This window comes from Molossus molossus, unplaced genomic scaffold (genome assembly GCF_014108415.1).
Source record: "Molossus molossus isolate mMolMol1 unplaced genomic scaffold, mMolMol1.p scaffold_m16_p_10, whole genome shotgun sequence".
In the NCBI taxonomy this organism is placed as follows: domain Eukaryota; kingdom Metazoa; phylum Chordata; class Mammalia; order Chiroptera; family Molossidae; genus Molossus; species Molossus molossus.
The window spans coordinates 67,562,850-67,586,080 of NW_023425345.1; the positions used below are offsets into that span (position 1 = coordinate 67,562,850).

Consider the following 23,231-nt stretch of genomic DNA (forward strand, 5'->3'; position numbering starts at 1 on the left):
TGCAGTATCCATTTAATATAAAAATGTATGAAATAGTAGGAATGGGGTTACTTATTATTTTGTTTTGTCTTTGAGGGCTTTTTCCCTATTGTCTCTGGCATTGAATAGAGTCCTGAGAGCCTTCCTTCATGTGCCAAACTTTGCGACAAGCAGGACTTTTATAAAGGAAACACTGAAATTGGATCTCTTTTCTTAGTTGACTTTCCAGCCCTTTCTCTCTGTCTCAGCCCAGTAAGAGATGTGATAACTGCTAGTCTTCAACACTGCTCTCATCTAGGGTATCTCTGTCAGGACCTATGGATAAAGAAACTCAAAGTGAGCTAAAGGGCAGGGTGACAAAGGCCAGGAAAAACAGCAGGTCCTTGACAGTCAACATTTCTAAATTAATCAGAACTTCAAAATTATTTCCCATTCCCCATCATTACCAAATTACCTGAAGATAGGAAGTTGGCAAAATAAGAACTAAAGAGGAAAGCAAATTGAGGGTCCTTGCACTTGTTGGAATGATCTTCCCCCCAAATGGCCACATGACTCTTCTCTCACCAGGGTCAGGTCTTTGTTTAAATATCTTCTTCTCAGTGTATTTTCCTAACCACTGTACTTGAAAACTTCGTGTTCTATCCTCCCTCCCAGTATTCCCTTATTCCCCCTCCTTGTGCTCTTTTTACCATAATACTCACCATTTCCCAACATACTATACCATCTACTGATTCATTTTGTTATCTGTCTTCTGCCAGTGTCAATCAATTTTGCCAAGAACTGCAAGGCAAACAAAAGCTTTATTTGGAGGTCTTGGAAATTGCAAATCTAGAAGTCACAGGTTTTGGTAGAAACCCAATGTGTTCTGAGGGGGAAAGAGAGTTTATAAAGACAGAAAAAAGGGAGCTTTCAAAATGATTACATAAATTACTTTGAAAGAGCTGTGACCCATGATTTATTGCTTATGTCCATTTCTAGGGGGAAATTTTATTTTTTAATAGAGAGCTTAGTGATGCAAAACTAGTTCCAGAAACTGTATCAGGATGTAGCCCTTCGGTTTAGCCCAATTCAAAAGTTCGGTTTCACCTGGAAGGAAGGAAGGACGTTAGCTCAGCTTCCCAGAGACCTCCCAGCTCTATTTTAGATTGCTCTCTTGACAACATCAACTCCATTTTGCTGTTTTTCTTTCTCATTTCCCTCTTTTGATTGAGATCTTTCCTTAGAAAGCATCTATGATCAGCCATTGGGAAATATCATTGGTCCGTCATTTGAAAAGCAGCATTGATCCCTCATCTCCAGGAATGCTTATTCCTGATATGTCATGTCCCATGTAGAAGAGAAAGTAATCTCCTGAGTGTACAGTCAGTTTATGCCCACATTTGAGCAACAAGGAGGCTTGTCAGAAGCAGAGCTAACACATTCCTTTGTGGAGGTGGTCTCAGTCAAATGTATTTATTGTAACACCTCTAGGCATTGGGCTAGTATTATTGTGGTAGTGGTGGTGGTGGTTTGATGCACCTCATCAGACACCTAATGAAGGTAGTGAACAGTATAATCACAAAAACCAATACAATTAAGTCCTGTAATGTAGAACAAACCCTATTCCTTTAGGCAGCCAGCTAATTAAGTCCGCCCAACCCTAACTTATAGGGTACTGTTCTGTCTGTTCAAGGATTTTAATATTTTGTTTTAGAACCTCAAGTTATTGTACCACTTTACCTAATTTATTAACCCAGAAAACATTCTTCTTCCAATAGGGCATAAGTACCACCTTGCTGGACAGCTATCACGTCTAGAGCCCTACAATTTTATAGTACTATTTCAGCCAGACTGTCAGTTAGTTATTACTTGTTCTTCTAGAGCAGTTGTAGTAGCGTTTAACATTTGTGCTACAAGAATAGAGAGATTTCTGATAATCTTTTCTAATTCAGCTACTCCATACCAAGAAAAGAAAGCTCTAGTGAAGGCATACCTAATGCCTAATCTATTACGGGGTATCAGGTGGAAAGAGGACCAAAAAGACCATGCCCAAAATCCCAATTCCATTTAGTCTGTTTTGGTTGAAGTTTATAGACGAAAGATCCTAGATTGAGGATAATAGCAAAGGAAGGGAGAGTCTTCCTGGTGACATTATCAGGTACTGACAATATAATACCATATCTGCCTCACTACCGAGTTAACAAGGTGATGTATATTTGCATCCCACATAAGAAAAAACACCCAGTACCTTCAAGTTAGACCGTGTAATTAGGTCCTTCAACCCAGACTTTGAGGGAAGTAGTAAGTCCTATTTCTGAAGCAGGGACTTAATATCTCTCATAGGCTGGATGATCATAGTAAGTTGTCAACTCAGAAGACATTCACGTTATCGTGAGAATGATTAAAAGAGTACCTGAGGTTTCTATATATTAGGGTCAAGATGGAAAGAGTTTGATTTTTCCAAGTTTGTAGGCCGAAATAACCTGAGACAGATTTTATCTATTTTACACCAAATACCAGATTTTTTGGTATAAGGGAGCAGGACATTTGCTCTCCAGGACTGAGAGGCATTATTCCTTGAATTTTCCAACATTAGAAAGACAGCATAAAAGTAATATTGTAATTGCTTAAGGCCCATTGAGTTGTGAACTCATTATCATTTGACTCATACAATAGTGTAGTCACGCCCAGCTCGTGTGGCTCAGTGGTTGAGAGTTGACCCTTGCACCAAGAGGTCACAGTTTGAGATTCCCAGTCAGGGCACATGCCCCAGTTGCAGGCTCAATCCTCAGTAGGGGGCGTGCAGGAGGAAGCCAATCAGGGGTTCTTTCTCACATCGATGTTTCTGTCTCCCCTTCTCCTTTCCTCTCTCTCTAATAATCAATAAAAACATATTTTTAAAAAAAAATGTAGTCATACTTTTTTAAAAAAACTCATCTTTATTGTTGAATGTATTACGGATATTTCTCCCTTTTTTCCCCATTGACCCCTTCCTCCCCATTCCCGCCCCCTCCTGCCTTCCTCACACTTTGTCGGTGTCCATTGGTTGTGCATATATGTATAGAAGTTCTTTGGTTTATCTCATCCCACCCTCCCTCCCCACTTCCCTTTGAGGTTCATCAGTCTAACAACCAATTTGTACTTCTTAATTCTTTCATCTTTTTCACCCATCCCCCAGCCACGTTTTTAAAAGGAAAAAAAAAAATGTATGGCTGAACTGTTCATAATTTCAAAACAGATAGGCAAGTTATCAGTAAGAATCCAGACTATATTTATGGGTATTCCTTTGTGGGTTGGGGGAACCTTATGAATGGGTCTGGCTACAGGAAAGTCATATGTTCCATCCGTATTTTTTGAGGTTTGAGAATAAAAATTGACTTTACATCTGGCTTTGTAAACTTTTAATGCTTAAGGGTCAAGCTACTAATTCTGTCTCATTGTGAGTATAGTTAGCTCAGTTGCATATCCAATAGTCAGTTAAATTAGTACGGTTAGATAATCATTCAATAGCAGGAGCAAAAGGATGCTGAAGGGTTAGGGTAGTCATTGCAGTAAGCAGACATAAGAATCTGAGTATGTTTATCTTGAAATCAGACTAAAGAGCTAGGAAAAGGAAAAAATGTTTTCTCAAGAGTTTTGTTCAGGTGAAAAAAAAAGAGGTTATGATAGCAACACAATCAGTAAATGAAACAAAGGTGCTCAAAGGGAAGAACAAGTGCAAGGCTTACTGTGTGAAATCATGTATGACTGACTGGCCTGGCCCGAGGTCTTGGGAGAGCCCCCTACATCGGGACCATCCACTTTGATCGGGAATAAAAATTCTTGGGTTGTTCACAGGTTTTCAGCTTAAAATCTTCAGTAGGCTGAGATGACCACTCCGATGTAGGTATCCTTTTTAATTGAGAAACATGAATCTGTGAGTCAATACCTTTAAGTTTAACAACACATTAGTTATTAGTACCTCATATGGCTCTTTCCATTGGAGCTGAAGGGCATCTTTATGGAGATGGCATTCCCAACAGACATAATCTGCAGGTTGGGGATCATGGTTTGTTTTCCCACGAGCAAGCCACAAAAAGATTGTTCTGTGAGGGTGAGTTAGTTGTAAGGGCCCTTTTAAGTTCTTTTCAGTAAACAGGAGGTCTCCTTTCAGCAGTGCAGGTTCATACATTTCCTGATCTCACCACATGGGTCTCCAAATGATAATTGCAGAGAGACAATCTATGCTTGCAGATCTTAGGTTGAGCAGATCTTAGGTTGAGCAATACCAAGGAAAGAGCCTTAGACCAAGGCAGATTAAAAGACTCCATGAGTTCTGCCAATTGAGTTTTGATTACCTGTTATCTGTTCTACAAGACCAGAGAACTGGGGATGATAAGCACAACAGAAATGTGAAGTCAGCCAGATCTTCCAGAGAGACTGTATAATTTTTCCTGTGAAAATGAGTTCCCTAGCCATTATGGAGCTCTGAGGGGATTCCCCAAGTGAGGAAGATAATTTCTAGGAGTAATTTATTTATTGCTGAGGTTGTGGCTCTATGACTTGAGAATGCTTCCACCCAATAAGAAAACATACAAGCCATTACTAACACATATTTGTATCCTTGAGAAGGGGGCAATGGAATCAAGTCCATTTGCCAGACCTCAAAGGGTCCTAAAGGCAAGGGAAAACGCCCCATAGAGGTACAATTAGGTATATTGGGGAGATTTGGTATTTCTGGTCTGCCTGGGAAGCTACCTATGGAGATGGCTTCCAGTAGTATGGTTTTTCCCCACAAAACCATTTTGTCAGCATCCCAGTGAGTTAAGGCATGTACATGTTGTAATAGGTGGTGCGGTATGCAGTCAGGGAAGAGTGGTCGGTCATTTGGACCTACTCGTAAGTTTATTTTAGGGTCAAATTTACAGCCTTGTTCTAACCATTTCTTTCCATTTTGTCAAACAGCTAAACAAACGCTGTGCTTCCATAATGTTGTCTTTTAAATCTCCAGTTGCTTCAGCCAGTAGCATAGGTGCTTCTATTAGGGGCTGAGACTGGTCATTGCTTAGTTTTGTAGTCTTTTTCTAATTGACTGTGCAGGTAGACTAACTTGGGGATTTCAAAAGAGCCCCAAGTTAGCCAGTTTAACTGTATTAGTCCTGGGTAATTATGGTCCAGCAAGATAAAAATATGCAGGATAGGGGCTCGTAATTTTAGTATATACACACAGCGGGAGTTCTGGCAAGATGCCTCTTCAACAGCTGTTCCCTTAGAAAGTGAACTTCCCGTTTTTCAAAAGAGTAATTATTCACCAGACAGGCATTTTTAAGCCCCACAGACAAAAATCCAGCAACAGCCCAGCCAGTGTGGCTCAGTGGTTGAGTGTGGACCTGTGCACCAAGAGGTTGCTGGTTTGATTCCCACTTAGGGCACATGCCCAGGTAGTGGGCCGGATGCAAGAGGAGGCCAATCAATGTTCTCTCTCATCGATGTTTCTATCTCTCCCTACTTCTCCCCTCCTCTCTCTCTAAAATCAATAAAGAAAAAAGAATTTTTTTTTTTTTAATCCAGCAACAGAAGATACCAAGCAGAGACTGAACCTCAACCTAGGCCAGTGGCTCAGGTCTAGGAGGACTTACCACTAGATGGACTTTCACACCAGTAAAGTGTAAGCAGGAGTTTTTGTCTGTTTTGTTCACTGATGTATGCCCACCACCTAGAACAGTCCCTGTCACATTATAGGTAGTCAGTATTTGTTGAATTGATTAACTGGATTAATCAAATGAAAACTAGAGATAAGAGCAACCAGTTACTAACTTTCCTAAGAAGAGTTCCAGTAAATAGAATCCTAAAAGTAGGAAAGAGAAGCCTACTTTTGTGCACTGCACTACCGCTGCCTGGTGACTGGAAGAATATAAGAGAGAACCATTGCTCTAACAATATGATTTCAAACTGATCAGGACTAAAGATAATAGCTAAAAAGAAACTTACTATGGTTAGTTATGCTGCTTATAATAATTTGTTTGGAGCTTTAGCCCAGCCGGTATGGCTCAGTGGTTGAGCGCTGACCCACGCACCAAGAGGTCACCAGTTTGATTCCTGGTCAGGGCACATGCCCAGGTTGTGGGCCAAATCCCCAGTGGGAGGCATGCAGGAGGCGGCCAATCGATGTTTTCTCTCATCGATGTTTCTATCTCTCTCTCCCTCTCCCTTCCTCTCTCTCTAAAATCGATAAAGGAAAAAAAAATTTTTAATTTTGTTTGGAATTTCAGTTTTAATATTTAAATAATTATACTACTTATTTTGTACCAGATATAAGGTCCAATACTGCATTATATTTACAAGGAGCTGAGAAGCATCTATCTCTGAGTGCAATTTACTATCGTCTATCAAATGCAATCTATGTAAATCTGATATACAAGCTATAGACTGTGAACATTTAAGTTATTCCTAATCCTGTATCAGGGTCTTGCCAATAACCTGACACCCATTACTTAAAACTACCTTAACAAGACTCAACATTTTTGATAATCTGATCTTTTTTTTCAGCACGTGCAGACACTCATGCAAAGACTAAACTGCTATGATGAAAGCTAAGCTTTGATTATTCTTGGAATGGCTGATTTGTAAAATCTGGCACTTAACCTTTTACTTTAATCCTCCAGGGGTTACTCATTCTGAGTCACATGAGAAATGCAAAAGGTCGTTGCTGTGTCACAGCTTCTCCTCATGGTAGCTCCCTTCTGCTCCTTAGATCTGCTGATTACAATTTTTTACATGCTTGGAATACAATGAAATCTGTTTTCAGTTTAATAACTATACATGAAGAAGACTCTTATTTTTTCAATTCAAAAAGTTGGGATGAGAGGTAAAAACAGGATTTTAGTATTTGTAAAAGCCTTAGACAGACCTTATAAAATGCATAGCAATACATAACAGTGAATAAATAAGAGCTATTAATGTTGAATGACATTTAAGTCATAAAATTGGAGTGCTTAGAGGAACTTTGGAGATCATCTAATGTGACTAATAATTAATTAATATCTTATTATTACACCAGATTTCAAAATTACAGAATATAACCTTTTCTTTGCAATAGTAAAAAGTTGTCATTGCTCAATGCATGTCAGCTGGGAACTGAATTTCTGATCTCTCCCCTGTGCTCAAGTGACATTTTTTGGTGCATGGGTCACTGCTCAACCACTGAGCCACACTGGCCAGGTTCAAGTGACATTTTTTGAGAGCAAGTGAGGAGCCGTAATGCCAGCACTTAGGTAGCCATTGACAAAGGCTGGCTAACAATCAACTAAGCTATTTTGTCTAATTTGTTTAGTGCCTCTTCCACAGTGAATGCTGTGTGCTGAGCATAGACATGTCATACTTTGTGCCTATTCCTATATGTCCATTCCTGTACCTCTACCCCAGGCCTCCCTATTTCCAGTCTTTTAGTCATTGTCCTGCTTGGCTCATCACCAGTCATCCAAGGCCATTCACTGCTGCCAATGAGTTCATATATATTCTAACCTCTGACCACTTCTCTTTCCACACAAACTGGATGGTCAGAGGCACCGACCAAAGCTCTAACCATTAGGATGCTTTTCTCTCACCACCGTCATCCAAGGACATCCGTGAGTGAGCCTGTCATGCAGCCACCGTCCACTTCCACCTTGCACCCCTATACCAAGATGTTCTATCCATAAACCAAACTTGGGCTTTCTCCTCCTTCAACTGGTCATACAATACCCTGCATGTGAGCTGAGCGAGGGGTGCTGGGGTAACCATGATGAGCGAGATAGGAGTCTGGGCTACCTCTTCATGCTCTTGTTTGTGCTCATCTGTGGTTCTGGATGTACCATTTCATCTTATGTAGGTTCACTGCTGATCATGACCAACTTAATGACTTGGTAGATCCCACGAGGATCCAACTCATAACGGACAGTTCAGGAAGCATGATCACTAGGTGCGTCACAGAGTTCCCATCTCTATCAGGACACAGTACATTAGGAGCTGTTTTTCAAATTATGTGTAATTCCTGCTATGGATAGCATGACCCTGCTCCAAAAGCACAGGGGCCTGCCTTGTGATTTACCTACTGGGGCTTATTCTACACTGCATCTATTCCCACCACTGACACCCAGAATACCATAGGGTCTGCAGAGGGTGGGGCCCACGCAGGAGTTACTTGTGTCACAGACTCAGAGATGTGACCTCTGCAGTTACACAGAGCCTCACTCTTAGAAGGTCCTCACATTTGGTTTAATGTTCTGTTGTCCCCATCTTGCAATTGTTAACAATTTTATCTTTGAACTTAAATTTTGTAAGTGAAGTCCAGTGGCATGGAACATATATGCATGAGCAGAGGAGACAAGCCAGGTGAGGGGATGCAGCAGGCAGCAACCAGACACCAAGCCACTGTTCCATACACGTGTCTCAGGGCAGTCCGGGGAGCTTCAGGACCTCCAGGACCTCCAGGCAAAGGCGAGAACCCTGGTTGGTGGCAGCAACAGCAGAGAGAGCAGTGGAGAAGCATCTTGGTAGCAACAGCAGTAGGACAGAAAAGTGCTGGGACCTCTGGGGAGGTCTGTTCCCAAACCCTATCTTTGAGACATTGGCATAAATTTTTGAGAGCTGGGACAGGAACCGCCAGCTTTCAGGCAATACACTCTGTCAGTAAATTATTACCAAAAAAAAAAAAAATCCCTGGACAGTTTGGCTCAGCAGTTGGAGCGTCGGCTCTCAGACTAAAGAGTTTCAGGTTAGATTCCGCTCAGGGGAGTGTACCTCGACTGCAGCTTGGGGTCATGTGGAAGGCAGCCAGTCAATGTGTCTGTCTTACGTTGGTGTTTCTCTCTCTCCCACTCTATCTGAAGATAAATGGAAAAATATCCTCAAGTGAAGATTAAAACAAAAAATTATTATCAAAAAAAAAGAAAGGACAAATATGAACATTGTAATAAAGCATTTCTAGAATTATTAGAATTCTTCAGAGTTTGAAGACTTGCAACATGGCAAAGCAAACATCCACAAGCTTAGAGATAGACATTAAATGTAAAGATCATCACATTTGATGGAAAAGAACATTATTTCCATATGAGGCTACAGATGAACCCGTTGTTAATGACAAAAACAAATTTAAAATTAATTTCCCGCCCTGGCCGGTTCGGCTCAGCGGTTAGAGCGTTGGACTGCGGTCCAGAGAGACCCAGGTTTGGTTCCTGCTAAGGGCACGTACCTAGGTTGCAGTTTGTCCCCGGCCCTGGTTGGTGGTGCGGGTGGCAGCCACTCAATGTGTCCCTTTCACGTCGATGTTTCTCTCTTTCTCTCTCTTCCTCTCTCCCTCCCATTCTACCTGAACAAAAAAAGGGAAAAAATGTCCTCGGGTGAGGATAAAATTAATTTCCCTTGTAACTGAAGATGCAGTGACAATGCATAAACAGGCACTTTGAATTATATAAAAGCTCGGAGCCACTGAAGCCACTTGAACTTTCTTGTACTCCCTTCACAAGTTACAGAAAGTGTAAGGAAATATTACAGTGTATTACACTAGTTACACTTTCACAATTGCAAAATTATAATAATTTATGTTTTAAGCAAAACTAGACAAACAGAGAAAGACAAATATCACATGATCTCACTTATGTGGAATATAATGAACATAACAGTCGAAGGAACGGGGTAGTCCCAGAGATGTGGAAGTGGGGTACAGACTGACAATCCCCAGAAGAGGGGGTGGGGAGGAGAGATAAACTACAGAACTTATATGCATGTATGCATGAACAATGGACATGGACAACAAAGCTGGGGCAGGATGGGGGGGGGGGAAGAGGGGTATCAGTGGGGGAAAAAGGAGAAACATCTGTAACAAAAATTAATTAATTAATTAAAATTTCAAAATAATAATAATTTATTATTTATATTTAAAATTAAATTCATCTAAATACAACTGATTTGTAGGAAGAGTTAAGTCTTTTTAGAAGAATTATTCCACAAGAATCACCAGCCCTACATGTGCTAAAATTTTTATTTTTAAATAATCTGTCAAAAATGCATCCCATTGTTATATAGACTAAAAATACTCTTAACATCTCCAGCAATAATTACAATGAAGAAGGATCCTCCTCAAGATTTAATATTATCAAAACTGATTGGCACCCTGGCCAGTTTGGCTCAGCGGTTGGAGCATCGGCCTGCGGACCAGAGAGTCCCGGGTTCGGTTCCTGCTAGGGGCACGTACCAAAAAAAAAAACAACTGATTGGCAAACATGCATTTGCCAAGAGCAACTGATGTTGCTTTCAATTATAGCAATTAAAAAATGAAGTCGGCCCTGGCCAGCGGGCTAGGTTGGTTGGTGCATAGTCCAGTATACCAAAAAAAGGTTGTGGGTTCAATCCCCCACTGGGGCATATGTGGGAGGCGATTGATGTTTCTCTCAGATCGATGTTCCTTTTTCTCTCTAAAATCAATAAACATATCCTTTGGTGAGGATAAAAAACCATTTTTTAATGAAGCCATTAAAAATATACATTTTGATGGCCTAAGAAATAAATTGGCAGGAAGCAAGCCAGAAAAATCGTATAATCAATCAAGATATCACATTAGTAAGGTATCATTATTTATTGTATTATATAAATTATAACACCAAAAATATTTTTTACATTTTGTGACATGGTGTTACTCATGTATCACTATAACCCCCATTGTATTTTGTAAGTAATATAATACTTTTAAAAGGAAAGGCTTTATATTTAGTACCTTCCGTGGCACTTCTCTCTCTCTCTCTCTTTAACAAAGTGCCCTGCATTTTTACTTCACCCTGGCCCCACAGATGAAACAGGCAGCCTGGCTGCCACTGAGCACTCTTCTCCCCAGGCGCCACTCAAGGCTGGCCGCTTTTCATGACACAGTACAGTAGTACTTACTGTTCTAAGACCCCAGTGGGTGTCTGATATGGGATAGTACTGAACCCTATATATACTATGTTTTTTCCTTTTTTTTATTTTTTAAATTCTCACCCAAGGACATTTTTTTCATTTTTTATTCAGATAGAGTGGGAGGAAGAGAGAGAGAAACATCCACGTGAAAGGGACACATCGAGTGGTTGCCACCCGCACGACCCAACCAGGGCCGGGGACAAACTGCAACCGAGGTACACGCCCTTAGCGGGAATCGAACCTGGATCTCTCTGGACCACAGGCCGATGCACTAACCACTGAGAAAACCGTCCAGGGCCTATGTTTTTTTCTTATACATACATACCTTTTCACTAAAAGGGAGCACTTTATGGCTTCTCTTTGGCATATCCGAATTGCTAGCATCACTACCTTGTGCTTTAGAGTCATTATTAAGTAAAACAAGGCTTCCTTGAACACAAGCACTGTGACACCTCAACAGTAGATTTGATAACCTAGACAGTGACCAAGTGACTAACTGGTGTGTATGCCAGACAAAGGGATGCGCCTCCCATTTGGGGCAGAGGGGTACTGGGGCAAGATTTCAGCAAGCTACTCAGAATGGCATGCAATTTAAAACTTATGAATTGTCTATTTCTGGAATTCTCCATTTAATATTTTCTGACCATGGTTGACTCTGGGTAACTGAAACTATAGAAAGTAGAACACAGAAACGGGGTAACTATTCTATATGGGCTGGGGCAGTACTCCTAGTTAGATTGGGTTGCATACAGAAGACAAAAGAAATCTACCAAACATTGTGCTTCCTTCTTCGTAGTAAGAAATACAAGATACAGTAATTTGTTTTTACTCTGGAGGCAATGTCCTGGCACATCCCTGGACCCCTAATCCTGAGGTGCCAAGCCTCTGAATTTTCATAAGGTCTATCTCCCACCCTCCAGAGCACATATCATATCAAAGATCCAGCATGCCTCTTGTTTGCCCTACCAGATCAGCATGAGGTCATCAATGTGATGGATGGATATGATATTCTGTAGGATGTCCAGAGAGTCTAGTTCTGCTTAAACTATATTATGACACACAGTTATAGCAGGTGCTTTAACAACTTGATTTGTTAATTCTCTCATCTCTATCATTTATTATCTGTTTCTACTGACAGATTTTTCTCCTGGTTATTGGTTGTATTTTCCTGTTTGGGAGGGGGGGCTGTATAGTTATTTTTCTATTGGACACAAGACATTGTGAATTCCACATTGTTGAGTATTTAGATTTTGTCGTCTTCCCTTAATGAGTGGGGACCTTGTTCTGGCAAGCAAGTTATGGTTTCTTGAAGGTCAGCTTGATATTTTGAGACTTCTATTTAAACTTTGTTATAACATAGGTGTACAGTACTTTTCATTTATGATAGTTTAGCTCTACTACTAAGATATAACCTTTCTGGGTTCTCAACTGAATGCCTCTTGTGATTAAGGAAGACTTTCCATTCTGGCTTGTTCTGCAACATCTCCACCTCCTTTGAGAATTATTACAACTCCTTAGTTATTCATTGTCTTACCTGATGGTGCCTTCAACCAATGAGCATGCACCTTAGGGTTCAACAAAGTCTCATGGAGCAGATTTATGGAGTTTACATAGCTTCCTCCTCTTGCAACTTTGCCACACAACTTCCAGCTGTCTCAGCCTCCCCTAATCTTAATCTCTGTCCCCTCAACTTAACTTTGTTCTACATGGGCTTCTCTTTCTGGCTCCCAGGATCAGAATGTGCCACCAGGTAGAAAACTGGGGCAACCTTTCTTTTGTCTAAGACTTATAGTTGTAGATATGACATTTTTAAGTACTTAAACAATTATTTTTACCTTATAGTACAGTGCTTTCACAAGTTTTAAAGGTTTTTTGTGTTGGATGATCCAGCTTGGAGAATATACCCTTTGCTAGGAGCCAGGAGGTACAGCCTATTGTTCAGTTAGGAGTAAGGCTTGACAGCTCACCTTGCCAGGGATGCTTCTGTTTTCAAACACTTCAGCAGAGGGGATGGTAGAGCTGCTCCGGAGCCACCACAGAAATGTCTCAAGCTCTAATTTCATGGAACTTTTCCCCTAAATATTACTTAACGTGGTTGGGTGACCATGTTTCATGGGTTTTTTGTTCAATGTACACATCCTCCAACATCTTCTAAGAGGGCTTTCAAAAATTCACCAAGGTGCCCTGGCTAGTGTGGCCCCGTGGGTTGGAATGTCATGCACAGAAAGGTCTCAGGTTCCATCCCCACTCAGGGCACATACCTAGGTTTCGGTTTCGGTTCCACCCGGGTTGGGCTGGAACAGGAGGCAACCGATCAATGTTTCTCTCTCCCTCTCTCCCCCTTCATCTCTCTCAACTCAATAAACATAATCCTCTGTTGAGAATTTTTTTTTAATTCAAGAGATACTGGGGTAAATATTTGAAAATACACCAAGGAATATTAGGCTGTCAGGATAGCTTAAATTGTTGGTTTGTTTGAAACCACTATTAACAGCAGATTAATAACATAACTAGGCCTGGAATTAAGAGCGCTGACTTGGAACCCATCTCCAAATTTAAGAGCTGAGTTGCAAAGAAAAGTAAAACGTATTAAATGAGTGTTCTCTGGCGCGGGGACTAAACAAGGTGGAGCCCAGACTGCCCACCAGCCGGCCTTACTATCTAGTAGGTATATTCCACCTCTCTCCCTCCTTTTCATCCTATCCTCGCTCTGCTTTCATTTCTGCACCACGTGCTCAATACAGGTGCCCCCAACCAAGCCCGAGCCTGAGCCTGAGCCTGGGCCTGAGCCTGGGCCTGGGCCTGAGCCCCAGGCAGGCGCTCTCGGCCGGCTCCTCACCGATTGGGCCCACTTCCGGCTCCCTCGCCCACCTCCCTCCCTTTCGGTCCGCAGCCCCGCCCCGCGGCCGCTCCTCACGTGACCACGCGGCGTGCTCCGCCCCGTCCCGGCTCACGTGATCGCGCCCGGGGAGAAGACGCCTGACCTCAGCCCCCGGCTTTCACCGTACCTCTTCTTCCTGCCGCTCTTCGGCCTTTCGCCCTTCCGCCACCTGCGCGTCCTCACTCAACGTCCCCGGGTTACCCTGGAGCCCTGTCCGTCATGCGGCTTCTGCCTCTGGCCCCAGGTGGGCCCCGGCGGCACAGCCCCCGCCACCTGCCCGCCTGCAGCCTAGCGCTGCTGCTGCTGCTGGGCTGCTGCCTGGGGGTGTCCCGGGTGGCGGCGGGCTCTCGGAGGCCCAACGTGGTGCTGCTCCTCACCGACGACCAGGACGAGGTGCTCGGCGGCATGGTAACTCCTCTCTGTTTCTGCCCCGCCCCTCTCTCTCTCTCCGGCAGACTCCTGGTTTCTTGCTCTCTTTTCCCATCCGTACCCCGACTCCCTGAACTGGCTGCCTTGACCCTGGGTAGGTTTGCTTTTGCCACGCCAGGCCCTTTACGCAGGTCTGAGGGGGTCACAAGACTCTATTTCCTCTTCTGGCTTTAGTGTCTCTTCTGATTGACTCACATGCACGCGCTACACTGAGCTTGCAGTCGGGACCTCCTGCTGCGGAGTCTGCGTTGGTTCCCAGCTCAAGATAACACAGCTGGACCCGGCTAGCGATGGGCTGAACCAATGCCGAGCAGGTGTTGGCTAAGAATATGCAAGCCTTGATTATCTGTTGGATTAGAAGCCAAGACTAGCCCCCTGAGGACCTAGGCCACTCTGCCTTTGTCCCCAGGTGCAGTGTCTGCGCCTGATATTTAGAAGTGCTGAAATGAACTAATCTGGTAGGTAGGTTGTTGAACTATTCAGGGTGTGCTTTGCCTCACAAGAATCAAGAAAATCCAATTAGCCTAATCGAACACCTGGTTGATACATTAGCTGCTGTCAGTGTTCCAATTTATATCATATGGGTGTTGTCATGAGACTTCATTCTTTCCTAGAGTTAATTTTGCTTCTGTATCTGAGAGTCTTGAAGTTTATGACCCTCAGGCGTATCCACCCAACCCCTTACTCGTGATGGTCCAGAAAGAAAGTGCCTTGCCCAAGGTACATAAATAGTTGAGGCAGTCAGGTCAAAACCCAGACTGGTGCTGGGATCCTGGGTATGGTATACCTCTCTGTAAGAACAAGTGCTTTGTTGCTTTCTTCCTTTCAGTTCTCTTTTTGCTTTCAGCAAAATGCTGAGATTATGAAAACACTGCAAGCAAGAGGTTCCTAACTTTCACTGTGTGCTAACACCCTTGCTCAGTGTCCTTCATCCTGCTGATTTCAGCCCATAAATGAGTTGTGAAACCAGTTCAGTAACTACCAGCATTTTCACTTTCCTATGGAATAGAGTAGAATAGAAAATGTCAGTGTGGTTCATGCAGCAAAGGTAAGCATATGTATGTGTATGCATGTGTGTGTATTCATTTGGGCTGTGAATTAAAATATTTCTTACTCAGGGTCGTGTTCAAGAGTATGAAAGTCTTCCCCAGCTGATGTTGATGATGCTTGCATTTTGACTCCACACTTCCTACCACATATGCCTCATTACCTTTTAATTTCTACTGAGCCACTGACAGTGAAGAGTCTTGAGCCTTCCTGGATTTTACTTTGGTTTTTTTTTCCACCACTCCCAATAACTACACTTATCCTCACAAAATTCTGTGTTTAAAAAATAATAAATATCTTTTGTGTCCTTGAAAAGTATTTTATCCAGATAAAGCAAGCCACGTCTATAAAAAATTAATAATGGTTTAGTGAGTAAAGCATAATTAAAAGGTAAAGTTTTCACATCTCTGTTGAAAACAAAATGCATCACTTAAATATAAGGTGTGGTGTTCAGAATTCAGTTTCTTCAATTTTTGTAGACCACAAATGTGGTCTATGTATACGTATCTGAGGTCTCTTCCCTTTAACATGGTAATCATTTTTGTTTGTTTAAACCAAAGCAGATTCTTTTTTATAGGCGTTAGTTTATCGTGGAGAGGAAAGCCAAAATTGAACGGGGGAACAAGTCGAATTTAACCCTCCAATTCTGGAGAATTCTAGCTTCTCTTGAAGTCTTTTCTAGAATATTTTATGACTAGTTGTCAAACAGGACTTGAAGGGGAAGAGTAAAGACGATAACAGCATTTGAGATTCTACTTGGAGCCAGAGTGTGAAATGTTTTATACTTGTGCATCAGTCATCATAGGATTCCTCTGCTGTCCTTGTCTTAAATAAGAAGAAACTAAAATTTGGAGGGGGTTAGGTAACTTGGTCAAGATTCATATAGCTAATGCGGGAGAAAGCCTGGTGTCTTATGATCTCAGAGCCCCATGCATTTTCTCCTGTTTGAGAATACTGTGATAATACTGACTTAGAGATGTCATTCCACATACCCACATCAGCATAGTTACTTATACCATAGGTCAGAGATTCTTCAGGTGACTTTCAGGAGCACCAGTAAGGTCATCGAACTTCTTAATTTACATGTAATAAATAGTTCGTGTATATTTATCTTTGTAGATAGAGGTCTGTGACCCCAAAAATGATTATGAATTGCTACCATAGCTGGCAAAATAAAAAGTAGTCAGTCACCGAGACTAACTCAGGTGAAAGGATTATAACATTTCTATGATTGTGGTTTAATGTGAACTCTTTCATCTTTGAGATAGTCTTTTTCTTTTTTTTAAATACCTTTTTTATTGATTTTTGAGAGAGAAAGAAAGAAACATCAATTGGCTGCCTCCTGCACGCTCTCCACCAGAGTTTGAGCCTGCAACCTGGGCATGTGCCCTGACTGGGGATTAAACCAGTGATGACCTCTTGTTGCATGGGTCACCACTCAACCACAGAGCCACACCAGCTGGGCTGAAGTAATCTTTTATTTGATAGTGTCGTCTTTAACATTTGTTGCAGCTATCATCTGTGGGATTCTGGGTTTTTGTTTATTTTTTTTTGCCCAGGGAACTGGTCCTATCATTTTCTTGATTTTTAAAATGTTTTTAATCCTCACCTGAGGACAGGTTTATTGACTTTAGAGAGAGGGGAAGGAAGAGAGAGAGAGAAACAGGGATGTAAGAGTGGAATATCAATCAGTTGCCTTCCAGGGATTACACGCCCCAACCAGGGATTGAACCCGCAACCTGGGTATGTGCCCCAGCCAGGAATTGAATTCGCCACCTTTGGATGTATAGATTGACACTCCACACCAGCTAGGGCTCGATTTCTTGATTTTATTTTGATGTGATTATGGTGTGATGGACATACTGTTCTTCACAGAAGCACAGGATGTTCTTTATAAAATAATTCATTCAAAGTGACATTGGTTAAAATTTCAAGGAAGTGAGGGAAGGAGTCATAAAAAAATATAGGGGAAGAATAAATACATCATGTCTCTGCTTAAAGCAAAGTGGTTTTGCATCGAAAAAGGAAAAGTTAGCTATAGAATTATTAGAATTGTCAAAACTTTATTTTAGAACAGATATACATGGGATCTAGGAAAGGAAATGACTCCTTAGGATTTTTATGGAAGGGATTTTGCTTCAGATGAGTAAAGTAACACATTTACCTATATGCAAGTATAAGATTGGCTGCTTTATAAAGAATGGTGTACGGCCTTAACCTCACCAGCCACCATCTCTGCATAGATCTTAAGGATCCATGTTAGCATTCAGATTAGCATGGACGCATATACTTTTCAGTACAGTGTGGTTTCTTGCTTGGGACTTCTTTTATTAAGCATAGATTTTATGCTTATTACTTGTACTATTAGTAGTTTAAGTATTATGGTTATTAATGTAAATCTACTACACTAAACTCTAGATTCCTGTGCAGCCCTGCATCGGTCTCTGCCTAACTCTATGACCTTGTCTTATCCCACTCCCCCTTTACTTTCTGCACTGCTTCTGCCAAGTGGCCTTTCTGTCCCTCACATGTGCCTCTTTTCCTCTCTGGCAGCCTTGGTATTTGCTATTCATTCCGCCTATAAGCATCTTGTCTTGGGCCTTTGCGTGGCTGACTCTTCATCATGTGACTCTCAGTACTGGTTACCTCCTGAAAGAGGCCATTCCTGACCTACCATCTAAAGTGTTTTCCACCTTTTCTCCCACCAACTGTAAGCACATCATCCTGGTTTATTCTGTTCACAGCCCTTTTCACCACCCAAAATGATTGTTTATTTACCCATTAGTTGTTGAAGTCCCCAAGAGTACAAGGATCGTCAAGGCAGGGACCTTCTATATTTTGTCCACCATTGCCAAGACCAGGACCTGGCACAAGCTAAATGTTTAACAAATGTTTTGTAATCACACAGTATAGCCTTACTATAAATCAGATATTCCTCAGTAATATTGCATATTTATCAGGTAATTTGATAATTAAGTCCAATATAATTAACTCACAGGGCCTTTTCCTCACTTAACTTTGCATTCTCATTTCTCCTCCCTCTATCCTCACTGTAACTCAGATTCTTCATCCAACTAATGTTTTATTCAGCCCAGTGTTCTGTACCTGAGTGTAGCACCCACTGATAGTTTTTGGGGGGAGATTATGGCTGGTGATATAGATTCTGAAGGTCACCAAAGATCTTACATGTCTCTAGCATTTCCTGGGGACCTATTATTCATCTACTCATAAAATTATTAAAGCTTTTCTTGAATAAATTAGAATTCTCATCCTTTTAAGCTTATGGGTTCCTTAGTTTTCTATTATCTGTAAAACAGTGAGGAAAAGTAGTTTATACAGTGTTGAAAACGAAGCTTTGGTTAACACAGTTGTATATTTGGATTATCTTTAAGGAACTATTATACAGCAAGATACTCTTCAAGCAGCATTCAGTATAGTTTTAGATTTCAAAGGTACTTGAGAATCATCATAAACTGATTCTATAATGCCACTAAAATGAGCCTCTTCAATGGTTCTTTCTTGCTGTGTGGCATCTGAATAAAGATTATTTAGATTTATGTGTGACCATCTCTATACTCTTATCCTCACTGTAGGATTTGATATTATTCTCTATACTTGTCAGCGTCTTAGATTTTGAACAAAAGATAAAAAGCAAGGATATAAACAAAGTAATTTATGACTAGTCTTTTGCTTGACAGGGTTCTTTGTACACCTGTTTGCCACCTGGTTCAAGTCCTTACCTGAGGTGGTGGTGCGGCTAGTGCCAAGGGCCGTGAGTTTATAGTTGAAAAGGGTGCATCGGGCTCCACCACTGAATGTTTGGTATTTGTGTTAGTCTCAGAGCCTCAGCTTGCTGGCTTTCAGGACCTAAGTGTTACAACTGTTTTAAAAGGTGGAAGATGGAAGGTTCCTTTTATATGATTTCCCACATCCTGCTTCTAAAGATGAATTAATGGAGATAGTTCTGCCCTACCTAATAAGGGGAGTGGTGACATGAGATAAGGGCAAAGATTTTGTAACATTGAAATCAGCATTGCTGGAATAATACCATCAGCTGTGAACTTTCCCTTCCTGCAAGCCTTATGAACCGCTGAACTTTTGCATAGGAAAGAACTGACTAACCAAACCTGTTTGCTTCATCTCCAGAATCAGTATCTCAGCTGTTTCTTAGTGTCAGGCAGAGTTGATCAGTTGGGAATAAGAGGTTGAGATAAGATGCAAAACCTACGAATTTTGGTCTCTGTTGTAGTTCATTGAAAGAAATAGTTTAACAGATAATTCTTTCCTTTACAGACACCACTAAAGAAAACCAAGGCTCTCATCGGAGAGATGGGGATGACTTTCTCCAGTGCTGTAAGTTTTTAAGCTAATTTAACTTTGTTAGACTTTAATTGTCTTTATGATCTAAGAAGAAACATTCTCTTTTGGGTAGTCTTTTTGGTTTTTTTTTCTAGTTAAATGCCTGATCTGAAAAAAGGACTTTATTTATTTATTTTAATAATTTTTTTTTATTTTTCAATTGTAGTTGACATACAGTATTATATCAGTTTCAGGTGTACACTCCTGATTAGACATTATAAAACTTATTAAGTGATCATCCCAAAAAAATCCCATACCCATCTAACACCGTCATATTTATTAGAATATTATTGACTATCTTTCCTATGCTATACTTTACACCCCCATGACTACACTATAACTACTAATTTGTACTTCTAAATCCCTTCACCTTTTTCACCCATCCCCCCAACACCCCTCCCATCGGTCTACTGTCAAAATGTTCTCTGTACCTATGAATCTGTTTCTATTCTGCGTGTTTATTTTGATTTTTTAGGTTCAATTATTGATAAATAGGTATGTATTGCCATTCTATCGTTCATAACTTTTATCTTTCTCTTCTTCTTAAAGAAGATTCTTTAACATTTCATGTATTACTGGTTTGGTGGTGATGAACTCTTTTAGCTTTTTCTTGTCTGGGAAACTCTTTATCTGACCTTAAATTCTAAATAATAGCTTTTCTGGGTACAGTAATCTTGGGTTGTAGGTCTTTGCTTTTCTTCACATTGAATATTTCTTGCCACTCCTTTCTGGCCTGCAAAGTTTCTGTTGAAAAAATCAGCTGACAGTCTTATGGGCACTCCCTTGTAGGTAACTAACTGCTTTTCTCTTGCTGCTTTTAAGATTCTTTCTTTGTCTTTAACCTTTGGCATTTAAATTATGTATCTTTGTGTGGGTCTCTTTGGATTCATCTTCTTTGGAACTCTCTGGGCTTCCTGGACTTTTATATCTGTTTCTTTCACCAGGTAAGAGAAGTTTTCTGTAATTATTTTTTCAAATAAGTGTTCAATTTCTTGCTCCCTTTCTTCTCTTTCCAGCACCTCCACGATGCAAATGTTGGTACACTTAAAGTTGTTCCAGAATCTCCTTACACTGTCTTCATATTTTGGATTCTTTTTTCTTTTTGCTGTTCTGATTGAGTGTTTTATGTTTCCTCAAACTTCAGATTGGTTCCCAGTGTCCTTTACTGTTGATTCCCTGTAAATTATTCTTTATTTCTTCAGTTAGTGTATCCTTTATTTCTGACTGGTCCTTTCTTATGTTACTAATGTTCTTACTAAATTCCTTGAAGTTCTAAGTTCCTTGAGCATCCTTATAACCATTGTGTTGAACTCTGTATCTGATAGGTTGCTTGCTTCAGTTTCATTTAGTTCTTTTTCTGGAGATTTCTCCTGTTCTTTCATGTGTGACATGTTTCTTTGTGTCTGCATTTTGGCTGCTTCCCTATGTTTCTATGTATTAGATAAAGCTGCTATGCCTCACAGACTTGGTAGAATGGCCTTGTATAGTAGGTTGTTTGTAGGGCCCAGTGGCTCAGCCTCCCTAGTCACCTGAGCTGCGCACTTCATGTGCACCCCTGTGTGGACTGTGTGCATTGTCCTGTTGTAATTGAGCCTTGGTTGTTGTTGGTGTCACTGGGAGGGATAGACCTCCAGGCCAATAGGCAGTGAGGACCAGTTGCAACTACAGCCAAAGAGCTGGTGTGTATGAGCCGACCCTATGGAACAGGACTTGCTTCAGTGGGGCTTTAGTGCTCACTGAGTCCGCCTCTTGAGTGTTTTGCTCATGGAGGTGGTAGGGTTGTAATCTGGCGTGGTCTGAAGCTGACCACAGGGTACACTGGTTCTGGGCCTCCTGGAAGGTGCAAAGTCAGCCACTGCCTGTGTCCTGCCTGGGACACCCGGCACTAGCTACAGAGCAATCTGCAGATGGCTGCTACGTGTGTTGGGCTTGAAGGTGCCCAGGAGAGACCAAGCTGTGAACCAAGGCAGGCAGCCACTAGTGCCAGGCCTAGAGCCGCTTATCACGAAGTATGGGGCACGCTGAGCCAGGTGCTGCTTGTTTAAGAGATTTTAGGAAAGTCTGAAGCATGAGCCAAGACAAGCCATTCACATGGAAAAGCCGCTGGAAACATCTTGGATGAGCCAGTCTTGCTGTGGCTTCTTCTTTAATTCCTTAGTTGTAGGACTTCTATTCAGTCAGATTTCAGGTGGTTCTGAATGATGGCTGTTCTGTAGTTTAGTTGTAATTTTGATGTGGTTGTGGGAAGAGGTGAGAACTGCTTTAACCTATGCCACCATCTTGACCCCCACCAGGAAGGACTTTAATGTGATGTAAATTCTGTTAATTGAAATATTACTTCTCAACCGATTGAAGATTAACTGTAGGCAATCTCTAAGCCAGTCTGATCTAAAACTCAGAAATAGAGAATTTTATTTCAAACCTGACTGAGGTTTGAAAATGGATTATGAGCATCACTGAACATTTATGCTATATAAACTGTCCCATGGTAAAAGCTTGCAGGCCACTTTATAAAACCCAGTTAACCCTGGTAGCCAAACTTGATAAAGACAATAGCAATAAAACCAACAACTGTGTGTGTGTGTGTGTGTGTGTGTAAACATAGATGCAAAGACTCAAGTACTAACAAACTTAAGAACCATGCACATACACAAGTAAGTAGTAGCCAGCTTAATATCAGGGAATCCACTGGACAGCAGCATAGTGTTGTGCTTTAGAGCACCCGCTCGAGCCGGGTTGCCCAGTTTCCAGTGCTCTCTGCCTCTTTTCCAGCTGTGTGACCTTGGGCAAGTTGTGAAGCTTTCTGCCCCTTGTTTTCCACATTTGTAAATGGGGGTACTAAAACCTATCTTTTGATACATGTAAAGCGAGCACTTGTATCAGTACCTGACTTATAAGTACATTCATCCCTTGGTATTGGTGAGGGATTTGTTCCAGGACCAGACCACCCCCACCCCCACAGGTGCCAAATCTGTGGATGCTCAAGTTCCTTAAATGAAATGGCATAGTATTTGCATATAACCTCTGCACATATTCCTGTATATTTTAAATTATCCCTAGATTACTTATAATACCCCATTCAATGAAAATGCTATGTAAATAGTTATTATACTGTTATTTAAGGAATAATGACAAGAAAATAAAGTCTTGTTCAGTAGAAATGCAACCACATCATAGACCTAACTACCCTGTTCCCATCAGCAACAACATAACTTTTTTCCCCCGAACATTTTTAATTCTTGGTTGGTTGAATCTGCGGATAAGGAATCCACAGATACCGAGGACTGACAGTTCTACATAATGGTGGTTGTTAATATTGTCCACCAACTTGGAATTGATAGTTCAAAAAAGAATAACTATATATTCATCTCAATAGATGCTTGAAAACCTCTGAAATTTTAGCATCCTTTCCTGGTAATTTATTAAACTTTTAGAAGAATACATCCTTATGATGTATTCAGACAAATAGCACACCTAAAGTTAAGGTGAAAGACTCTGGTCACTGCTGTTAGGGCTGAGGCAAAGACATAATTCTCTTAATGTTGTTCTGAACTCTCTAGTCATTGGCATTTTAGTCACTGGCATTAGTCTTATGGAATTAAGTGGTAAAAATATTGGGAAAAGACAGAGTTACTATTTCCGCTTG

General features: G+C 41.2%; 1 protein-coding gene across 1 annotated transcript in view; it reads left to right on the plus strand.

Annotated features, from left to right (window-relative positions):
* Window positions 1-13,842: 13,842 nt before the first annotated feature.
* GNS (glucosamine (N-acetyl)-6-sulfatase) overlaps window positions 13,843-23,231 on the plus strand; it is a 43,310-nt gene continuing 33,921 nt past the window's right edge. The window contains exons 1-2 of the mRNA XM_036251177.1: window positions 13,843-14,158; window positions 19,520-19,579. Coding sequence (XP_036107070.1) covers window positions 13,970-14,158; window positions 19,520-19,579 — 249 coding nt within the window. The 5' untranslated portion in view covers window positions 13,843-13,969. The remainder of the gene's footprint in view (window positions 14,159-19,519; window positions 19,580-23,231) is intronic.